The 18,234-nt window shown below is 41.1% G+C and overlaps 1 protein-coding gene across 1 annotated transcript; it reads right to left on the bottom strand.

Moving 5' to 3' along the window:
- On the bottom strand, nucleotides 1-17,804 carry LOC134181143 (uncharacterized). Its single transcript, XM_062648354.1, has 10 exons — nucleotides 16,576-17,804; nucleotides 14,878-15,059; nucleotides 9,761-9,964; nucleotides 6,987-7,159; nucleotides 4,255-4,551; nucleotides 4,070-4,196; nucleotides 2,688-2,838; nucleotides 2,458-2,622; nucleotides 628-732; nucleotides 1-567 (listed from the first exon to the last, which is right to left on the bottom strand). Exons 1-10 carry the CDS (start codon nucleotides 17,785-17,787, stop codon nucleotides 16-18), a joined length of 3,168 nt encoding a protein of 1,055 aa, XP_062504338.1. The 5' UTR covers nucleotides 17,788-17,804; the 3' UTR covers nucleotides 1-15.
- Between the last annotated feature and the right edge of the window lie 430 nt (nucleotides 17,805-18,234).

Genomic DNA, 18,234 nt, shown 5'->3' with positions numbered 1-18,234 from the left:
ATAGGGATACATACATCAAGGGTGAGTACAAAAGACTGCGTTTTCTTTGAATGATTTCAAATCTCCCTCTTTCAACACAACCATCTTACTGTCCTCGTCGCCACCTTCTGCAATCGACCTTCCCTTCCCATAGAGTTCAACAACAAACCGACGTCTCTGTGATGACCTTCCATTGATGTACATGTCGTAAAACCGAATGACTGAATCAGCAGTTATGTCTTTGACTGTTGATATCAACTGGCTGACCCAACTGAACTGGTTCTCGTTGGTTACTATCTCACCCCAGTATCGGTCGGAAGCATCTTCGAGGGAGAGATCCTTAGACCGCAACTCATCTAGTAGAGAACGCTTCAAGTTGTCGAATGAGTCAGCATTGTTGACTGTTGACTTTAGAGTGTCTGAGAATAATATGAGAAAGGCCTCGGCTCGTTCAGTGAGATAGCTAGCATTGTAGATGGCACTTTGTATGATTACCTGGAACGACAGAACGTCTTCGTTCGTGTGTGTCCTACAGGCTACAATGTAGCCAAGTTGTTCCTGTGTTCGAAGCTGTTCGAAGCAGGCATTCTAGGGTGAGAGACGTTTTATTACACAAAAACACGAAACAAACTTTGCAATATGTCAGACCTCGATAATGAGATTGACTAAGCTCATGCGAACACTTCGTTCTAGTAAAGATTTTGAACAGTTCTCTTTATCTATACGTCTTTCTGGAAAGCACGCTCGACCAATCTAACAAAAAGAGTCGAGGGTGATATACGATCGCATAGATGGACACTATTGACACAATTAAGTCGTCAAGAACTAGACGGTCACAAAAATAACAAATACTGTAAATCCACAAATTTTCAGATAATTTTATTTTCGTATCGTTTCTACACCTCCTAAATGTACTAAATTAAAATGCATACTAAAATTTTTCGGATGACAAACAGAAATTGCTACTAGCAATGTTGATGATCGGATGTAGATCCAACTGAACAATACATTGGTTTACATCGACAGAAGACCGAAATGAAACTCTCTACACACAACATGTCCAGTTTGCAACATTATGGTGTCATTCAACTCATACTGTTTCTGAAAGTACTCTGACAGACATTAATAGCAATGGCATCAACAGAAGATGAACCAGATTGTTGATGTTCATGCAGCAGTGACGGTTTGTTCTTTTGACTTAGTCCTAATGTGCACCCCAACAGTACGCTTAGGTTGACGACACAGCTGCTGTCTCACTTTTTCGTCCAATGCCTTGCGCAGTCCAAAAATAAAGCATCTGCTGCGACCTTTTCTGATAGCTTTACCATTTCCTCGGGCCGCTGGTTCGATACTAGAAACTCTTTGATATGCACTCTGGATAGATTAAACAGTTTACTTCTGTGATTCTGTGATTCAACAATTTTGCAGACAAGCACATGTCCTTGTAAGTCCACATTCTTCAGCAACTCAGGCAACGGTCAGCCTAGTCTTGCAGTCGTAAACGTGACATTGACCTCTCTTTCTGCACTTAGATGCTGAGTGATCTCGATCCAGAACTTCCTCTACACCATCATTCGCAACTGCGATATCCACTTGTTGGATCCCGTATGCTGTTGATCTCTTTCGTAGTGGTGGTAGTTCTTTTTACTCTTTTGTTGCTTGAGCTTAGAACTCATGTATCACATACACTGACGCATGTAAAATGAAACAGTTATCGTACTAAAATAAGATGCGTATGAAAGGTCTTCTCATCAAATGTACAGAAATAGTTGCATACGAAAATTTGTGGATTTACAGTATAAATGGACAAACAATTAGACAGAAAAAGACACTGACAGTGCAGTGGGCGCAGACATAATAAACACTCCTGTTTAGCTATTGGCATATTCTGGGTTGTCCCGGATGTTGGATAGATTTCTCTGTTTGGCAGTGATAAAATGATATTCTGACAGAGAACCGAGAAATCTGTGCTTGTACCAGTAAACAAAGTAAAGGGAATACAGTAGAACCTCGCTAATCCTCACCTCGCTGATCCGAATCCTCGCTAATCCGAATTACCTTTGGCGCCCTGCCTTGCGTACCCAGATCCTATTGGGCAGCATGCGGTTATTTAGTTTTCAGCAAATGCGTGTATCTAACTATTTTAAATCCTGACTACCACGTTATTTAGAAGTATATGTAGTCATTGCAGCAGTGTCCTTTACCACAAACATGACATTTGTGTAGAGATACGTAAACGCGCTAGTGGTCTGGGTGTCCGAGGCAAAGTCTGGACCTCCAAAGTTACGCGTTTTGACATTTTTGATAATCTGAACAATTCACTAATCTGAAAGGAGCTTGGCACGAGGCTGTACGGACTAGCGAGGTTCTACTGTAGTTTGAAAGGTGTGTGTCTTGAAAGTTCAAGATCCACTGCACACACACACACACACACACACACACACACACACACACACACACACACACACACACAAATACCTGATACAACCCTCGTATAGCAGAATTAGTGTCATTGTGGTCTAGACCTCTCATTCGGTATACAAAATTATCACCAGCTTTCAAACACATCCGCCTTGGTACAGGACTAGGAGCTCCTAGTGTTGAATGTAAACCATCTACAACACTGTTTGCATATTTTAATGCCTAGAAAACAGCACATAAAATATCACACAACTTGCAGAAAAGTTAAATACAAAATAGATTGCAACTAATTGCTTGTCGACATTGCCGTGAACGAAGCACTTCACAGAAACAGCATCCATCAGGTGAGAGGCAAAATGAAGAAAGTCAGTTTCATTTAGGTGCTTCAGAGCCTCCAACTGTTCAGACGACGTCCAGTACGTCTCTTCTAACGCGACACTAAAATAAAACAAAGTCAGAACAGCAACCCACATTCAAGAAAAAAATGGGTGCGACATCTTATCCCCTCGATTTGATCAACTACAGTCATTGTGTTTCTTGAGGTGCTTTACTACTGTAAATCAACAAAATTTTGCAGTCAATATAATTTCAGAAATTTCGTAGACCAGTGAATTTGCCAAATTTAATTGCTTGCCAAAGTTATTCGCCAACAACATACAAACAGTCAACATAAAGATAGTAAAATAAGCTCGTTTGGAAAGACTGCAAATAAGAAAAAAATTTCTGAGGTAAACAGCTGTATTAGCCCAATCACACCGGCCCAGCCACTGCGATGAAACCACAACGGCAGTCATGGTTTGAAAGAATAGATGTGTGAAGAGGACTGCCAAACAGACAGACATCAATGTAACAGCAGTATTGATTTGGCATGTTTTGCCACTAGTACAGATGATACCAGATGACATTCTCTCTTCATTAGCTGTCTTGATCACAACTCACGGCAGCTTTGTGAGTTCATTTCTTGTTCAGACAACAAGGATATTTACAATGGTAACTGCATGTCTCACAAATTCAGTAATGCAAGCAACTTTGATGAACACTCAAATAGGGCCCGGACTGCAGCTTCCCGGCTCCACGATCATCATGTCTCTGCACACCGAAGGCAGGCATATTATTAAGTAAATCAGTTGCAAAACATGCTAAAAACAGTTTACGGTCAGACTGCAAAATTTTAAAGCTTGCAAAAGGATTTGCTCCAGATTGCCAAATTTATTGATTTACAGCACCTATTTGTTATTGATTGTCAATACAATAATTAATTCATATTTAGCCTTTTTAGATGTGAGTAGCCGTATACACAAAGCAAAACAGTAACTACCTTAATTAATTAAAAGAGCATGATTTCACACAACAACATGCCATTGTGACTATTAACAAAAGACTTTGTTTCATGTGAGTTGATAAGAAATAATAATCTCAAAAATCAAATATTTATAAGTAAAGATTATCAGAAAATCATTTGGAAAATTGATCGCTTGACTACAGAACAGTAGACAAGCACAGAGCTCTACTGAAAGTTCTTGGTGCATACGCACACATATACATGTGCTGTGCTGTGCTGTGTGTGTGTGTGTGTGTGTGTGTGTGTGTGTGTGTGTGTGTGTGTGTGTGTGTGTGTGTGTGTGTGCACGCATGTGTCATGTCACCAAACAGAGTCACTGCAACTCACTCTGTGAAGTCATAAGCAGTAAGATAGGGTTGCTGTGAAAACGGGTAATTCTCCATGGCCTGTTTCGTATCCTCCAATGCAACACGATATCGACTGTTCTCTCGAAGATACTCCGGAGTAGCAGTTGCTACAATTACACACATTAACACTACACGTACATTCAAACCAAAACAGATGCATTTTACCAATCTTTCTAGCATGTTGAACAGCTGTGTTGATAAATAACTTCATTGTTTCTTTATCGCTGTAACCATAGAATTTCATAGTAAAACCCAATGTTGTCAGACCGAATGAGGCTTTGTATCCTGCCAGTACAGCTGCATACAATGGCTTATATAGAGAGTCTACGACTAAATGCCGATAGAGCTGAGAAAGAACAGCGTTCGAAGATGAGTTGTAGGTAATGGGAGTGGAAAAGTCACAAAAGAGGTGGACTTTAGGAGTTCGAAAAACAACATCCTGTTTCCACCAAACTTCCATGCCTAACAACAAATCAACCAAAAGCACAATTACAAACACAAAAATACTGGTAAGCAAAACACTTAAATCCAAAACAGACTGAAATATAAAAATAAATAAAAGTGAGGCAATCAAGTGGGAAAGATCAGCCAGCAAGACAGACAAAATGTCACAATACATCGTGACATTTGCTTTAGAACAGACTATTGCAATGTCGCAGTTAGCTGGTGTGCAAGCTACTTGTCACATCCCAATCTTAACCACCTACAACACACACACACACACACACACACGCACGCACGCACGCATGCACGCACGCACGCACACACACACACACACACACACACACACACACACACACACACACACTTTTTAGAAGGAAGTGACATACATCAGTGGTACTGTACAGCTATTGTGAAGACTAAAAGCAAATAAAAGCAATAATTCACTGAAATTCCTTGAGTATACCTAAATCTTGTAGACAACAAGCAATACAGACAGATTTTCGATGTTTCACTCTCTTCTTGTACTTCAGGCAACTTGTTCACATTCAATACAAGAGACAACAAATAGCTAAGAGCAGTTTCAAATACAGTGGACAAATGACTTATTCCAAACACAGATGAGACACATCCATTCAAACTGTATCTACATTCCATTGTCTATGCGTTTTCACTGAATACGAATTTAGACAATGTAATTCAATGTAATTCCTTGAGGTGACATGTTTGAAATCGTGACCAAATGTGTGGTTAGTTAGTGCATCACAAATACTGCAATGAAACCGGGTGAGCCAGACAGTGACATACCAACACTACTCATTCTGTGTCGGAAGACTCGGTTGTAAGGGAATAAATCAATGTTGCATGTAGCTTCAAAAGACTGTTTCGATCATGAGAATTATCAAGAAAGTTGGTCAACACCATCCAGAATTCTTACAAAAGAAAAATTCACATCTAACTACACACCACAATCTCTATTATAAAACATGGTTGTCTTATTGCAGTTATGTGTATTTACAACAACAAATCATACTAAGCCAGTACAGGTTTTACTACAGAATTGAGTTCATGATGTTTTTCATGTTTCAAATATGATGTCGATAAAACAAGGACGTATTTCCACTAGCTGCACCTTAGACTACTTTTAGCTTAAACACGTTTATAACAAGTTAAAGAAAGCAACTGTTTCCACGAGGAACTTGCACATCCGGGATGTGCAAAACAAACCATCTGGGAACGCTTGTTTTGAAGTATTGGGCTGCTCTGTCGCAGAGCCAGAGCAACTGTTGGTTGTCATTGATTCAGTCTCTGCTACTAGAAATTTGCATGATGATAACCAGTGCAAGGACAATGTCTTCTCTATGTCCCTAGCTGCTGATTTCTTTCCTTTAGTCAATGACCCTTACATCTTCTAAGGCAATCCTATCCCAGCAAAATAGTCATGCAATATCATCAAAACGGCGTTGTCAGAAGTCATCTAAACGAGTGCCATATGGCCACGTGACATTTCAACCTAAACCGCTTTGCTAGACCTACTACAAAACGGGTTTAAGAAATCAATTTAGGTTTAGAATATAACTGGTTTACTGCAGGTGGAAACTTAACCACTTGTTAAACTGGTTTAGGTGCTAGTGGAAACGCGCCCTAAGTGCATCAAATAAAACCTTCAGAACATCGTTACATAAACATGTAATCTGATATTAAGGCAATGTTTACAACCTAAAAATGATTTAAAAATTGGGCAACCATCCAGAAAAACTCATTCGTGCTGAGTATGTCACACAACCTAAGGCAGTGGGTTGCACTGCTGCCTATAGGCAGTTTTAATTCAATATGAAAACATCTATTCACAAAATTTCTACATTGCTAAACATAGCAAGGCTTGGCAAGCGTCGGCAGGGACGGCATGGATGGCAGTTGCTGGACCAATAATGTTCGGAAAGTTGATTTTTGCCAGAAAAGCAAATTGTCTCAAACTTCCGGGTAGTGACATAAATGAATAAATAAATTACCTATTTGTTAAAAATTTAGTGCTCTATACAGTCTTTGATCGATTTAAATGCATACTTTCATGCAAACTTTGTTACAGAAGTGAACAGTACAAACAAAGGGGGTGTTTGCAAGATGTCTATAGTAGATGCTTTGGATTTGAACACTGTGAATAGTGCATGAGTTTGTAAAATAAGTGAACAGCGTCTTCTTATTCTTAGTGACATTCTATTCATGCAGTTAGTGTGTTCTGAAAGAGTACTGTAGATAACAGAAATTATTCAATATTGTATTTATCACAGAGCTAATCACATTATAGTCACGTGACAAAGGTACACCTCTTAGCGCGCGTTATGCCGGACCAATGCAAATTTGTTTCCGCCGTCCCTGGTTGGGAGCATCAGGTGAAAACGTGGCACAAGTAGTGTATAAAGAACTGGCATGAGACTAACGTGGTAACCTCTTACCTTGTTGTTTTAGTATGGCTGTTGGGTAAAGAGCATTTATCTTCGGTAAAGGAAGTAGTGACAGATCTCGAGGAATGTAGTTGTTGGCTGGTGGTAGTGACAAGCTGGCATTGATAGACGAAGTGTCACGCCACTTGTCAAGACGATCTCTGCTAATGTTGGCGACATGATATCTAAATTATACAAAGTGCACAGAATCAGACATACAAAGACAAACACAGATGCAACTAAAAATAGCAGCCAAACAAAAATGTACAAACAGATAAACACACACATACACAGCCACACAAGACAGATAGATGACACACACACACACACACACACACACACACACACACACACACACACACACACACACACACACACACACACACACACACACACACACACACACACACACACACACACACACACACACACACACACACACACACACACACACACACACACACACACACACACACACACACACACACACACACACACACACACACACACACACACACACACACACACACACACACACACACACACACACACACACACACACACACACACACACACACACACACACACACACACACACACACACACACACACACACACACACACACACACACACACACACACACACACACACACACACACACACACACACACACACACACACACACACACACACACACACACACACACACACACACACACACACACACACACACACACACACACACACACACACACACACACACACACACACACACACACACACACACACACACACACACACACACACACACACACACACACACACACACACACACACACACACACACACACACACACACACACACACACACACACACACACACACACACACACACACACACACACACACACACACACACACACACACACACACACACACACACACACACACACACACACACACACACACACACACACACACACACACACACACACACACACACACACACACACACACACACACACACACACACACACACACACACACACACACACACACACACACACACACACACACACACACACACACACACACACACACACACACACACACACACACACACACACACACACACACACACACACACACACACACACACACACACACACACACACACACACACACACACACACACACACACACACACACACACACACACACACACACACACACACACACACACACACACACACACACACACACACACACACACACACACACACACACACACACACACACACACACACACACACACACACACACACACACACACACACACACACACACACACACACACACACACACACACACACACACACACACACACACACACACACACACACACACACACACACACACACACACACACACACACACACACACACACACACACACACACACACACACACACACACACACACACACACACACACACACACACACACACACACACACACACACACACACACACACACACACACACACACACACACACACACACACACACACACACACACACACACACACACACACACACACACACACACACACACACACACACACACACACACACACACACACACACACACACACACACACACACACACACACACACACACACACACACACACACACACACACACACACACACACACACACACACACACACACACACACACACACACACACACACACACACACACACACACACACACACACACACACACACACACACACACACACACACACACACACACACACACACACACACACACACACACACACACACACACACACACACACACACACACACACACACACACACACACACACACACACACACACACACACACACACACACACACACACACACACACACACACACACACACACACACACACACACACACACACACACACACACACACACACACACACACACACACACACACACACACACACACACACACACACACACACACACACACACACACACACACACACACACACACACACACACACACACACACACACACACACACACACACACACACACACACACACACACACACACACACACACACACACACACACACACACACACACACACACACACACACACACACACACACACACACACACACACACACACACACACACACACACACACACACACACACACACACACACACACACACACACACACACACACACACACACACACACACACACACACACACACACACACACACACACACACACACACACACACACACACACACACACACACACACACACACACACACACACACACACACACACACACACACACACACACACACACACACACACACACACACACACACACACACACACACACACACACACACACACACACACACACACACACACACACACACACACACACACACACACACACACACACACACACACACACACACACACACACACACACACACACACACACACACACACACACACACACACACACACACACACACACACACACACACACACACACACACACACACACACACAACCAAACAAACAGATTAACAGACACACAGACAGACACAGAGAACAGACAGCCAGACAGGACAGGTGTGCAAATCAAGAATCAACTGAGCAATCTTGAAAACGTAAAGAAGACCGAATGCACAAACAGCAACCAAGCAGCTAAAGACATGGACAAATGTGTAACTCACCTAACTTTATACCATTTCTCCACCATATCAAGCTCTGGCCACTCAAGAATACCAGATGGACGACTGAGTATAAACACCAACATATTGTCAGGTGTCAAAGTGTTTACAACTGACAATAAAAGATCATGATCCCAGACAGCTCTAGATGGCGGTTCAAGAAAATCAGCAGGCGACTCAGCGTACCGAAGGAAAGAAGCAAGATCCCTACACAATATGCACATGACTAAATCATTATACACAACTCAATAGTCATAAAATAGAGTCATAAAAGAATACATTTATGTATAAATAAATTAATATATCACTCAGAACACTGAGTAGTCAGTGTTTGCTCCTCCAAATTTGATATCTATTGCTTACTACAAAAGTTTATCCAATGGTATATAATTGTTTCATTGACTAAAATATCTGATTTTGAACAGTCAATTGACCAAGTTCCAGGTCCAGGTAGTTTGGTAGTAATCATATTTGATTATAAACACACCATCACTCATGTGCCTGGTAATCTTCCAAATCTGTCTGACACACTCTTTAAGTTATTTAATGCAGACCATTTGTTGTGCCCACGGATGGCAAATACTTTGTCAGGCAATAAAGTGTCATATTTTTGCCCTCACGAAGTACTGTTCAACAGGTTTTGCTATGCTGGCATCTGAATGGGCGACAATGTGACAAAGAACCTGTCTTCAATGGATATAATTCGGCATCAGAAACGTCAAACACAAATCTAGCATTAGACAGTCATTTATTAGGCAACGAAATCATAACATGAGTTAAATATTCCATATATGGTTACTACTAAATTGTGGCACCTAGGTTTCTCCTTCAACAACTAGAAACTGGTAAATTGACCAAATCATGAAAGCAATTGCCAACATTATGTATGATCGCTCATCAGACGTTTCTCTAGCCTCAAATTTCCAGACCGTTTCTCACAAGAAATGAGAGACGGTCTGGATCTACATACGATCAAGCTGAGTTCGAAAGTGATCTAAGTCAGCCAATAAGCAAGCCGCGGCAGCCAATGAATGTCGAGCGTTCTGTAATGACATGCACTGCTTCTGGCAGAGGCGTGTTCGACAATTGTGTGTAAAGACAGCTCGTAATTGACTGCGTGTGTGCCTTCTGCGATGTGAAACTGCACTGGAACGTGCCTTTGAAACAGTGGTAAAGGCTCTAGCAATTGATTCAATGCATCTCAAACAGCGGACTGCTGCAGAATACCTCTTGAATAGCCAAGACATCTTCATTACGTTTCCCACTGGATCTGGAAGGTCCCTCCTAATTCTACCAAGCAATACAATCAGTGTTGAAGTCTCTAGACATGTTGGTGGAGCCAGTAGTTATCTGCAGAATCCGATTGTTCTCATTGTTGCCCGTTAGACTCGCTGATGACAGACGAGTGATCGCGTCACAAACAGATTTTTAGTGACCTAAGCTAAAGCAGCTAGAATCTCAGCCAACTGTGTACTTTCTCCAAAAAGCCTCCACTTATTACAAATTTCAATGAAGGTACTTCTCACACAACAAACTTTGTCAAGATAATTCACGACCATCGCAGTTGTTACCACCCTCTTTGGTTGCACACACGTTTAACATGTAGAAATTGATCTCCTATTGTCACATCGAATGGCACAGCACTATTATCTAAAGTGTTTTTGACTGTTACAACCCTCCATTTCACTTAGGTAACTACGCCTACTTCTGAACTTGGTTTGTTCATATGTTAATCCAAACTGTCTCTCATTTCTTTTGGGAGACGGTCTCAAACTTCAAGGCTAACATTTATATGGAAATACATGCAGAGTACATACTGCATATACTAGCATGCAATCATAGTAATCGGTCACTACCAAATGCAACGTCAGAGATCTAAATGTGCAAGCCAGACAAGTGAGAAACTGAATCAAATTCACAGGAGCCTAAATAATATACAGTACCGGCAATAAGTAACCTAACATTTTTATCGTATGCGTATCGTATCTATTGCGTATCATAGCGTATCATATATCGTATTGCGTATCATATATCGTACCATCTGGTATCTTATCTTAATTGTATCACATATCATATTGCGTATGGTATATCCTATGGATGATATCTTATCTTAATGGTATGGTATCATCTTTTATCTTATCCTATCCTACATGGTATCTTTTATGGTATCGTATGATATCCTATGATATGGTATGGTATCGTATGGTATCGCTGTCAGCTTACTTATTGCCGGTACTGTAATTTTTGACACTAGAATTGGCTAGTGAAGAGAAAACAGTAAAGTAGAAACACTGATTTAAAACTTTGGAGTTTACATCTACACGTCAGAGGAAATAAATACATATCATTATCACATGAACACAATTGTAAACTTAACACTTCACATAACGATTTCTAAGTGTGACGTAGAATACAAAAAAATTTCAATTAGTGTTAAGTCTTAGCAAAGTAATTCACTTACTGAAATGTGTTTGTAAAATCTATATTAATTAATGTTTGGCTATGTGGTATGATGTGAGGGCACCTATTCTGGTGTACGCAGGCCTCATTATTTCAAACGTGTTCCCCATTGTGTCTGTCAGACTTTTAATCAATGACTGTTGGATTACACCAGAGAGCCTTGTGTTCCATTTTTGCATACAAATTTTGCATACTGTTGTCAGAATGAAAGTGTGTCAGGTTATGCATGTCAGAATAAGAGGTCACACTGTTAACTGGCATGCCACAAAACAAAACTTTCTTGCCATCAACTTCACAAAATTCAAACAAGTGGACGGGTCTGCATTGTCATCATTGCAAATAGAAAAGTGGTAACACAGAGTTTACATCCAGAATTATTTTGCTAATAAATTATTTCAATAATAAATAAGTAATGTAAGTTGAGAATACCATTGGTAACCGTATGGTGCCAAGTACCATAAAAATTGAGCATTTCAATGGCTACGCCAAACAATAATATGCCAGTAAACACACTGCAAAATCCAAGAGCAGAGTTCTCAGTAGAGATTTTTGGTAGTGTGGCAAGATGGGCAGGTCTACGACACATGGACAGGTGCACTGTAGCCGATCTCAAGTGAGGCAGATTTTGCGTTGTAGCTGTTGCATGTAACAGATGTTCAAGTGATCTGACAAGGAAATCAACTTCGATCGCCAGTAAGCCCATCTTAGCGATGTTCATCGATTGTGCAAGCACAAGTTTCGTAGACGAACTACAGAAAGTTTGTCTAGTTAGGCACTGATTGACGTGGACCACTGTTGTTACTTCGCATGAAGCCATGACTAGTCCAGAGTAGATTCTAGGTATACACTTCCCAGATAAGAGAAGTGCTTCCTGGGTCACGAGAAGGGCATCCAGGACTAGAATCAGAGGCAAATCATCCGAGACTGCAACCAACACTTGTGTGTACGTCTGCAGCGAGGCTATCATCCCGCATTACGTTCCAAGAGCCTGGATTTGTGGCTACTGTCACATTTAGTATTGTGTGTCAGTATTATGAAATTCTCAAACCTTCCTTAGCTTTAGACTTTGGACTCCTAGCTGACCATTTCCGAGCGTGATGAGCTTCTACTCGAGCGTGGCACTGCACCATGCTGCCACAATGTAGTGATAACTCTTGGTGGAACCAGCACTGATGCATGACAATCAAACCTCATAACATGGTTGGCAAGATAACACAAAATCAGGAATGTGCAAACCGCAACAAGCAACCAAAGTGCGTTCACGAAGTTAGAGCGACTGGTGGAATGTAGGGTACACCCTAAGGCGTGGCGTAGTGCTTGTGTAAACGGATGTTATGTTGTCACAGGAGGCAATTAACATCTACGTTTCAGAGCGTATGGTGTCAATGACAAATTAGGAACTGTATTATTACCTGAAAGTGTATGTATGAATGTGTTGCCTCTGGCTGCCTCGAAACACGGTTTGCTTCATGATGCAATGATATACTAAAAATTGTACTTTTGCCATAATCCACGACAACAGACCTGGACGTTTCTATGCACTCACTGACTGTATGTGTCAGTTGCCTCTTTTACGAACAGCTATATGTACCACATACATACACTCATTCACTTCTAGCTTAGAGAAGCGTCTGGAAACCACGAGAACTTGACTAATCAGAACCAAACTGACCAGCCATTTTGTGCATTCTTGAGCGTTGATAACATCATTATGAGGACATTGACCTTCTTGCTTCTTCTGACCTACAGTTACGCTGCACAGCACAACACAGGGATTGCTGGGTTTACGATGGAATACATCAAGCGCCTGTGTAGAGTAGATCTAGCAAATGTTACTGTGGAAAAGTGGGCAAACCGGGTAAGGCACGTATAGGAGAAGGTGGAGAAGCATTACAGGACAATACACGTTGTGTGTTAGACGACGTTGTAGAGCAGATGGTCATTGAAGTTGGTCCTGAATCAGAAGATTCGTCGTCGTCTGAAACTGAAAGTTCCAAGGATGAAGACTAGAAACGGATCCTAGACAGACTCTTTCTTAGCTAACTGACACCCCAACTGGGAAGTTTACTGTGTTGGGTTACTGTTAACAGGCTGCTAGCTATAACAATTATGTACTTAGCTTTATGCAATTAACCCTAATTCCGCCTTAGTTCTGCCTTTCTCCGCCCCTAACTCATTAAAATACAGGAAATTGGCTCTATTAACTTCAGTTACGTCTCTGTAGCCCAACTGTGAGTGTAATTAGATCCAAGTAAAGAGCTTTTGATTGATACCAATATCCGCCCGGAGGGCAACACCTTTGTCGCGCAAATGGCCACATGCCACCAGTCTCTCTAATGTGTGAACGCCCCTTTTTTAGAAATTGGTAACTCCCTATTTTGTTTCAAGAAAGTCATTTAGCCAGCAAGTCTGCATATCGATATCATTGCCAAAACAATACATGAAAGATCAATTAAGCAACTGAAAATTAGTAACTCCCCTTTTGTTCAAGAAAAGTCATTTTGCCGGTATCGTTTTATACTAGCAATGATATCGATATGAAGACTTGCTGGCTAAATGACTTTTCTTGAAACAAAAGAGAGAGTTGCTATTTCTAGTTGCTTAATTAATCTTTCATCTATACAACAAACACAGTTGCCATTCCTGCCAAGCCATCTCACCTCACATAGGATGCTGGATCCTCTTTCGGTCTGAACCGAAAATTGACTGTACGGACATCAATTGTATCCTGCCACTGTTCCTTCACAATGCCTGTTGTTTGAATAAGATATATGTAGTCAAACACCACATCTATGATACAGTCAATGTGAGGTAGCCCCTCATCGGTTAGCGTCATTTCAATCTGCAACCAAAACAAATGTGTGAGTTTGATTGCAACAACATACTAATCAGTAGGTGAACACAATTTTAAACGCCTTCATCACACAAATTTACATTAAATTAAGGAGCTGTTTGTTTTCGTCGACATTTCACAAAAACACAAAACATTGGTTGGAGGTGGCTTGTAATTGGCCATTTTATAATAATAGAATAAATAGCAATTTTAATAAAAGAAAAATTGAAATTTGAAAGTTAAAAAATAAAATTAAAAAGAAAAGGGAATAGTAAAAATAGAAACTGAAATTGAAAAATTTTAAAAATCATATTTCCATGCAAATTCAAAGTTTGCCTTCAAAATAATTGAAGGTCACTAACAAAACTTTTAGCCAAAAAAAGTCTTAAAAACAAAATTCAAAAATAATATCAGAATTAAAATGGCCTAGAATAGAAGTCAACCTAAACAGAAATGACACATTATTCAACTGTCTTATCTAGAATGTGCGTTCAGTGGCAGTTTGGACATGTGTTTGTTAGCTATAAACATACAGTATTACCTCACTTTCAAGGGCATGCCATTATAGGTGAGGTTTAGCAGAGACGCCAATCAGGTAACAATGCAACTATAAGGACATGCCGTTATGACGTGAGGGTGCCGTTATCGATTGAGGTTAGTGAATATAAATCTCTCATAGCATGCACAACTTTGGACATGGCGTCAGGAGAAAAGCCAACGTGCTGATGCGAAGGAGGACAGTCAGACAATAGAAGAAACAGCAGTTGTTAAGGGTCAAAAAAGCTACACAGTGGAAACTGTCAATGATAGCAAAGTGTGATCAGAATGGCGGTAATGTCGCCAAAACTGACAGGGATTGCAACATCCCACGTGGATGCTTACAACAACGATGTATTGTGCTAGGGTACGTATAATTTCCTCAGTTGTAATGTCATGCTGGCATCCTCTAATATATAGTCTGTAATAATAGTCTGCAAACCTGGTGTTGTAAAAGTGAGGTAATAGGGTAGCCATGGGAAAGGAAATATGATACACAGTTTTATCTACGTAAAACCATTATCAGCTGTCATTTATCATTCCTCAGTTCTGTGCTTTTTAGATGATGTACAAAAAAATTCCACTCTTCCAAAAAGGACATTTTCAACTGCCAAACTAAAGCAAAATCATTTTGGCAATCAAATCATCTATAACGATGCATACCATGTGACAGATAGAAAACACTGAAAATGATTTGTACATGCTCTTGACTGACTATAACATTGTTGACAAATTAATTGAGTTGTATGATAACAAAGCTGCCCTTCTCAGCTCTCTCCGAAAATCTCATCGTATACACACTGCTTCGCAACCTAACTACACAGATTTTGAGTAGCAAGACAACCCCATCTAGTGACCAATGCATTGCAACAAAATCTGTGCATAACATCTACTCCAAGCCAATACTCCAGCTGCCAATTGGCATAAATAAAGTTGGAGTGCTACTAGTAACATTCCTGTGCTAAAACATTACAACACTTATTCTCACCTCGAACATAGAAAACATATCCACATCAACATATGATCCTGTAGACAATGCAGTTGCCCATCCTTTATCTCTCAGCAAAGCAATGACACTTCCGGGTCCTTCATCTCCCAATAAATAACTCAAGAAACCAGATGGATTTGCCCTGTACTTATGTAAGAGTGACTGTACAGGCCACCTCAACAACAGCCTGTGGTTATCTTCAACAGCTGGAATCCATATTTGCTTCCCAGTGTAGCCAGGAGGATATGCATCCGCCGAAGAAAGTGAGACTGTCACATGTTTATTCTCAATTGGGCTAAACAAATTAGAGACAACTTTGGTCAGAGTCTCTATATTTTCCCGACCTAACACAACTAGCTGCATCTGGTTAGACGAATAGTGCTGCCCGTGAAATTTCAGCAATCTACCGTGAATATTTGCAACATTCAGTGTCTCTATATTTCCTGTGCTAAAGCCGTGAAATGCACTCTTTTGATTTGACAAATCTTTCGTTATCTGCCATATTCGCCAGTCATCATTCTGAAGATTTTTCTGATGCTCAGAGTCAACAGCGTGCATCTCACGCTCAGCAGATGACGCTGTAAAGAGTGGAGCGATGAAAAACTGAGCAAACATGTCAAGAGCATGTACAAATGACTGCTGCTCAATTTTGAAAAAATAATTGGTGTGATCTTGTGATGTGAATGCATTGTCATATCCACCATGTTCGGAAAGAAAACCCGAGTAAGCCGATTCGTCCTTGTACTTTTCAGTCCCAAGAAAGAGCATGTGCTCACAAAAATGAGCAAGACCTTGAACATCAGGCGGATCACTCATGCTACCGACGTGCACATCCATAGAGGCAGCCGCATAGTCCGCCCCCGCATCAGAAATAAGCAAAACACCCAGTCCATTGGCCAGTTTCATGGCTCTATACGTGCGGTTGTCTACATACGGGGTAATGACGGCTTCATTAGAAATCTTATACTTGTCAGCTGACGATTCCGTCGTCATATGCACTACAAATGCCACGACGGCGATGATAATAATGACAGACATTACGATGACTCCAATTACGAGTAGGCGACGTCGCTGGCGAGTCTTCTCTTTCCTCGACGCTACGTTACTTTCCGATTCGTGCTTTTCTACTTCCAGCAAAGTTTCTCCATCACTGTACGACGATTCGCTATCGTCTAGCTCACTCCTTTGAGGCCGTTTCTTCACAAACCGCATTCTGTAAGTCAAAATAGCCCGGATAACTTAGTTGATGTCTTTACTGCGCAAGCCCGTCTAGTTGTGGCAGCTGTTAGCTTAAAGTCTGTTCACGAATTAGAGCGCCTGGTGGAATGTAGGGTACACCCTAAGGCGTGGCGTAGTGCTTGTGTAAACGGATGTTATGTTGTCACAAGAGGCAATTAGCATCTATGTTTCAGAGCGTCTGGTGTCAATGACAAATTAGGTATTAAACTATATTGTTACGTGAAAGTGTACATATGAACGTGTTGCCACTGGCTGCCTCGCTGGCTTGAGACGCGGTTTGCTTCATGATGCAATGATATACTAAAAATTGTACTTTTGCTATAACCCATGACAACAGACCTGGATGTTTCTATGCGCTCACTGGATGTACAGTATGTGTCAGTTGCCTCTTTTAGGAACAGCTTTAGGTACCAGATACAT

Source organism: Corticium candelabrum, chromosome 6 (assembly GCF_963422355.1).
Source record: "Corticium candelabrum chromosome 6, ooCorCand1.1, whole genome shotgun sequence".
Classification (NCBI taxonomy): domain Eukaryota; kingdom Metazoa; phylum Porifera; class Homoscleromorpha; order Homosclerophorida; family Plakinidae; genus Corticium; species Corticium candelabrum.
The sequence above is the reverse complement of the archived record's forward strand: the minus strand, read 5'-3'. Positions and strand labels throughout refer to the sequence as shown.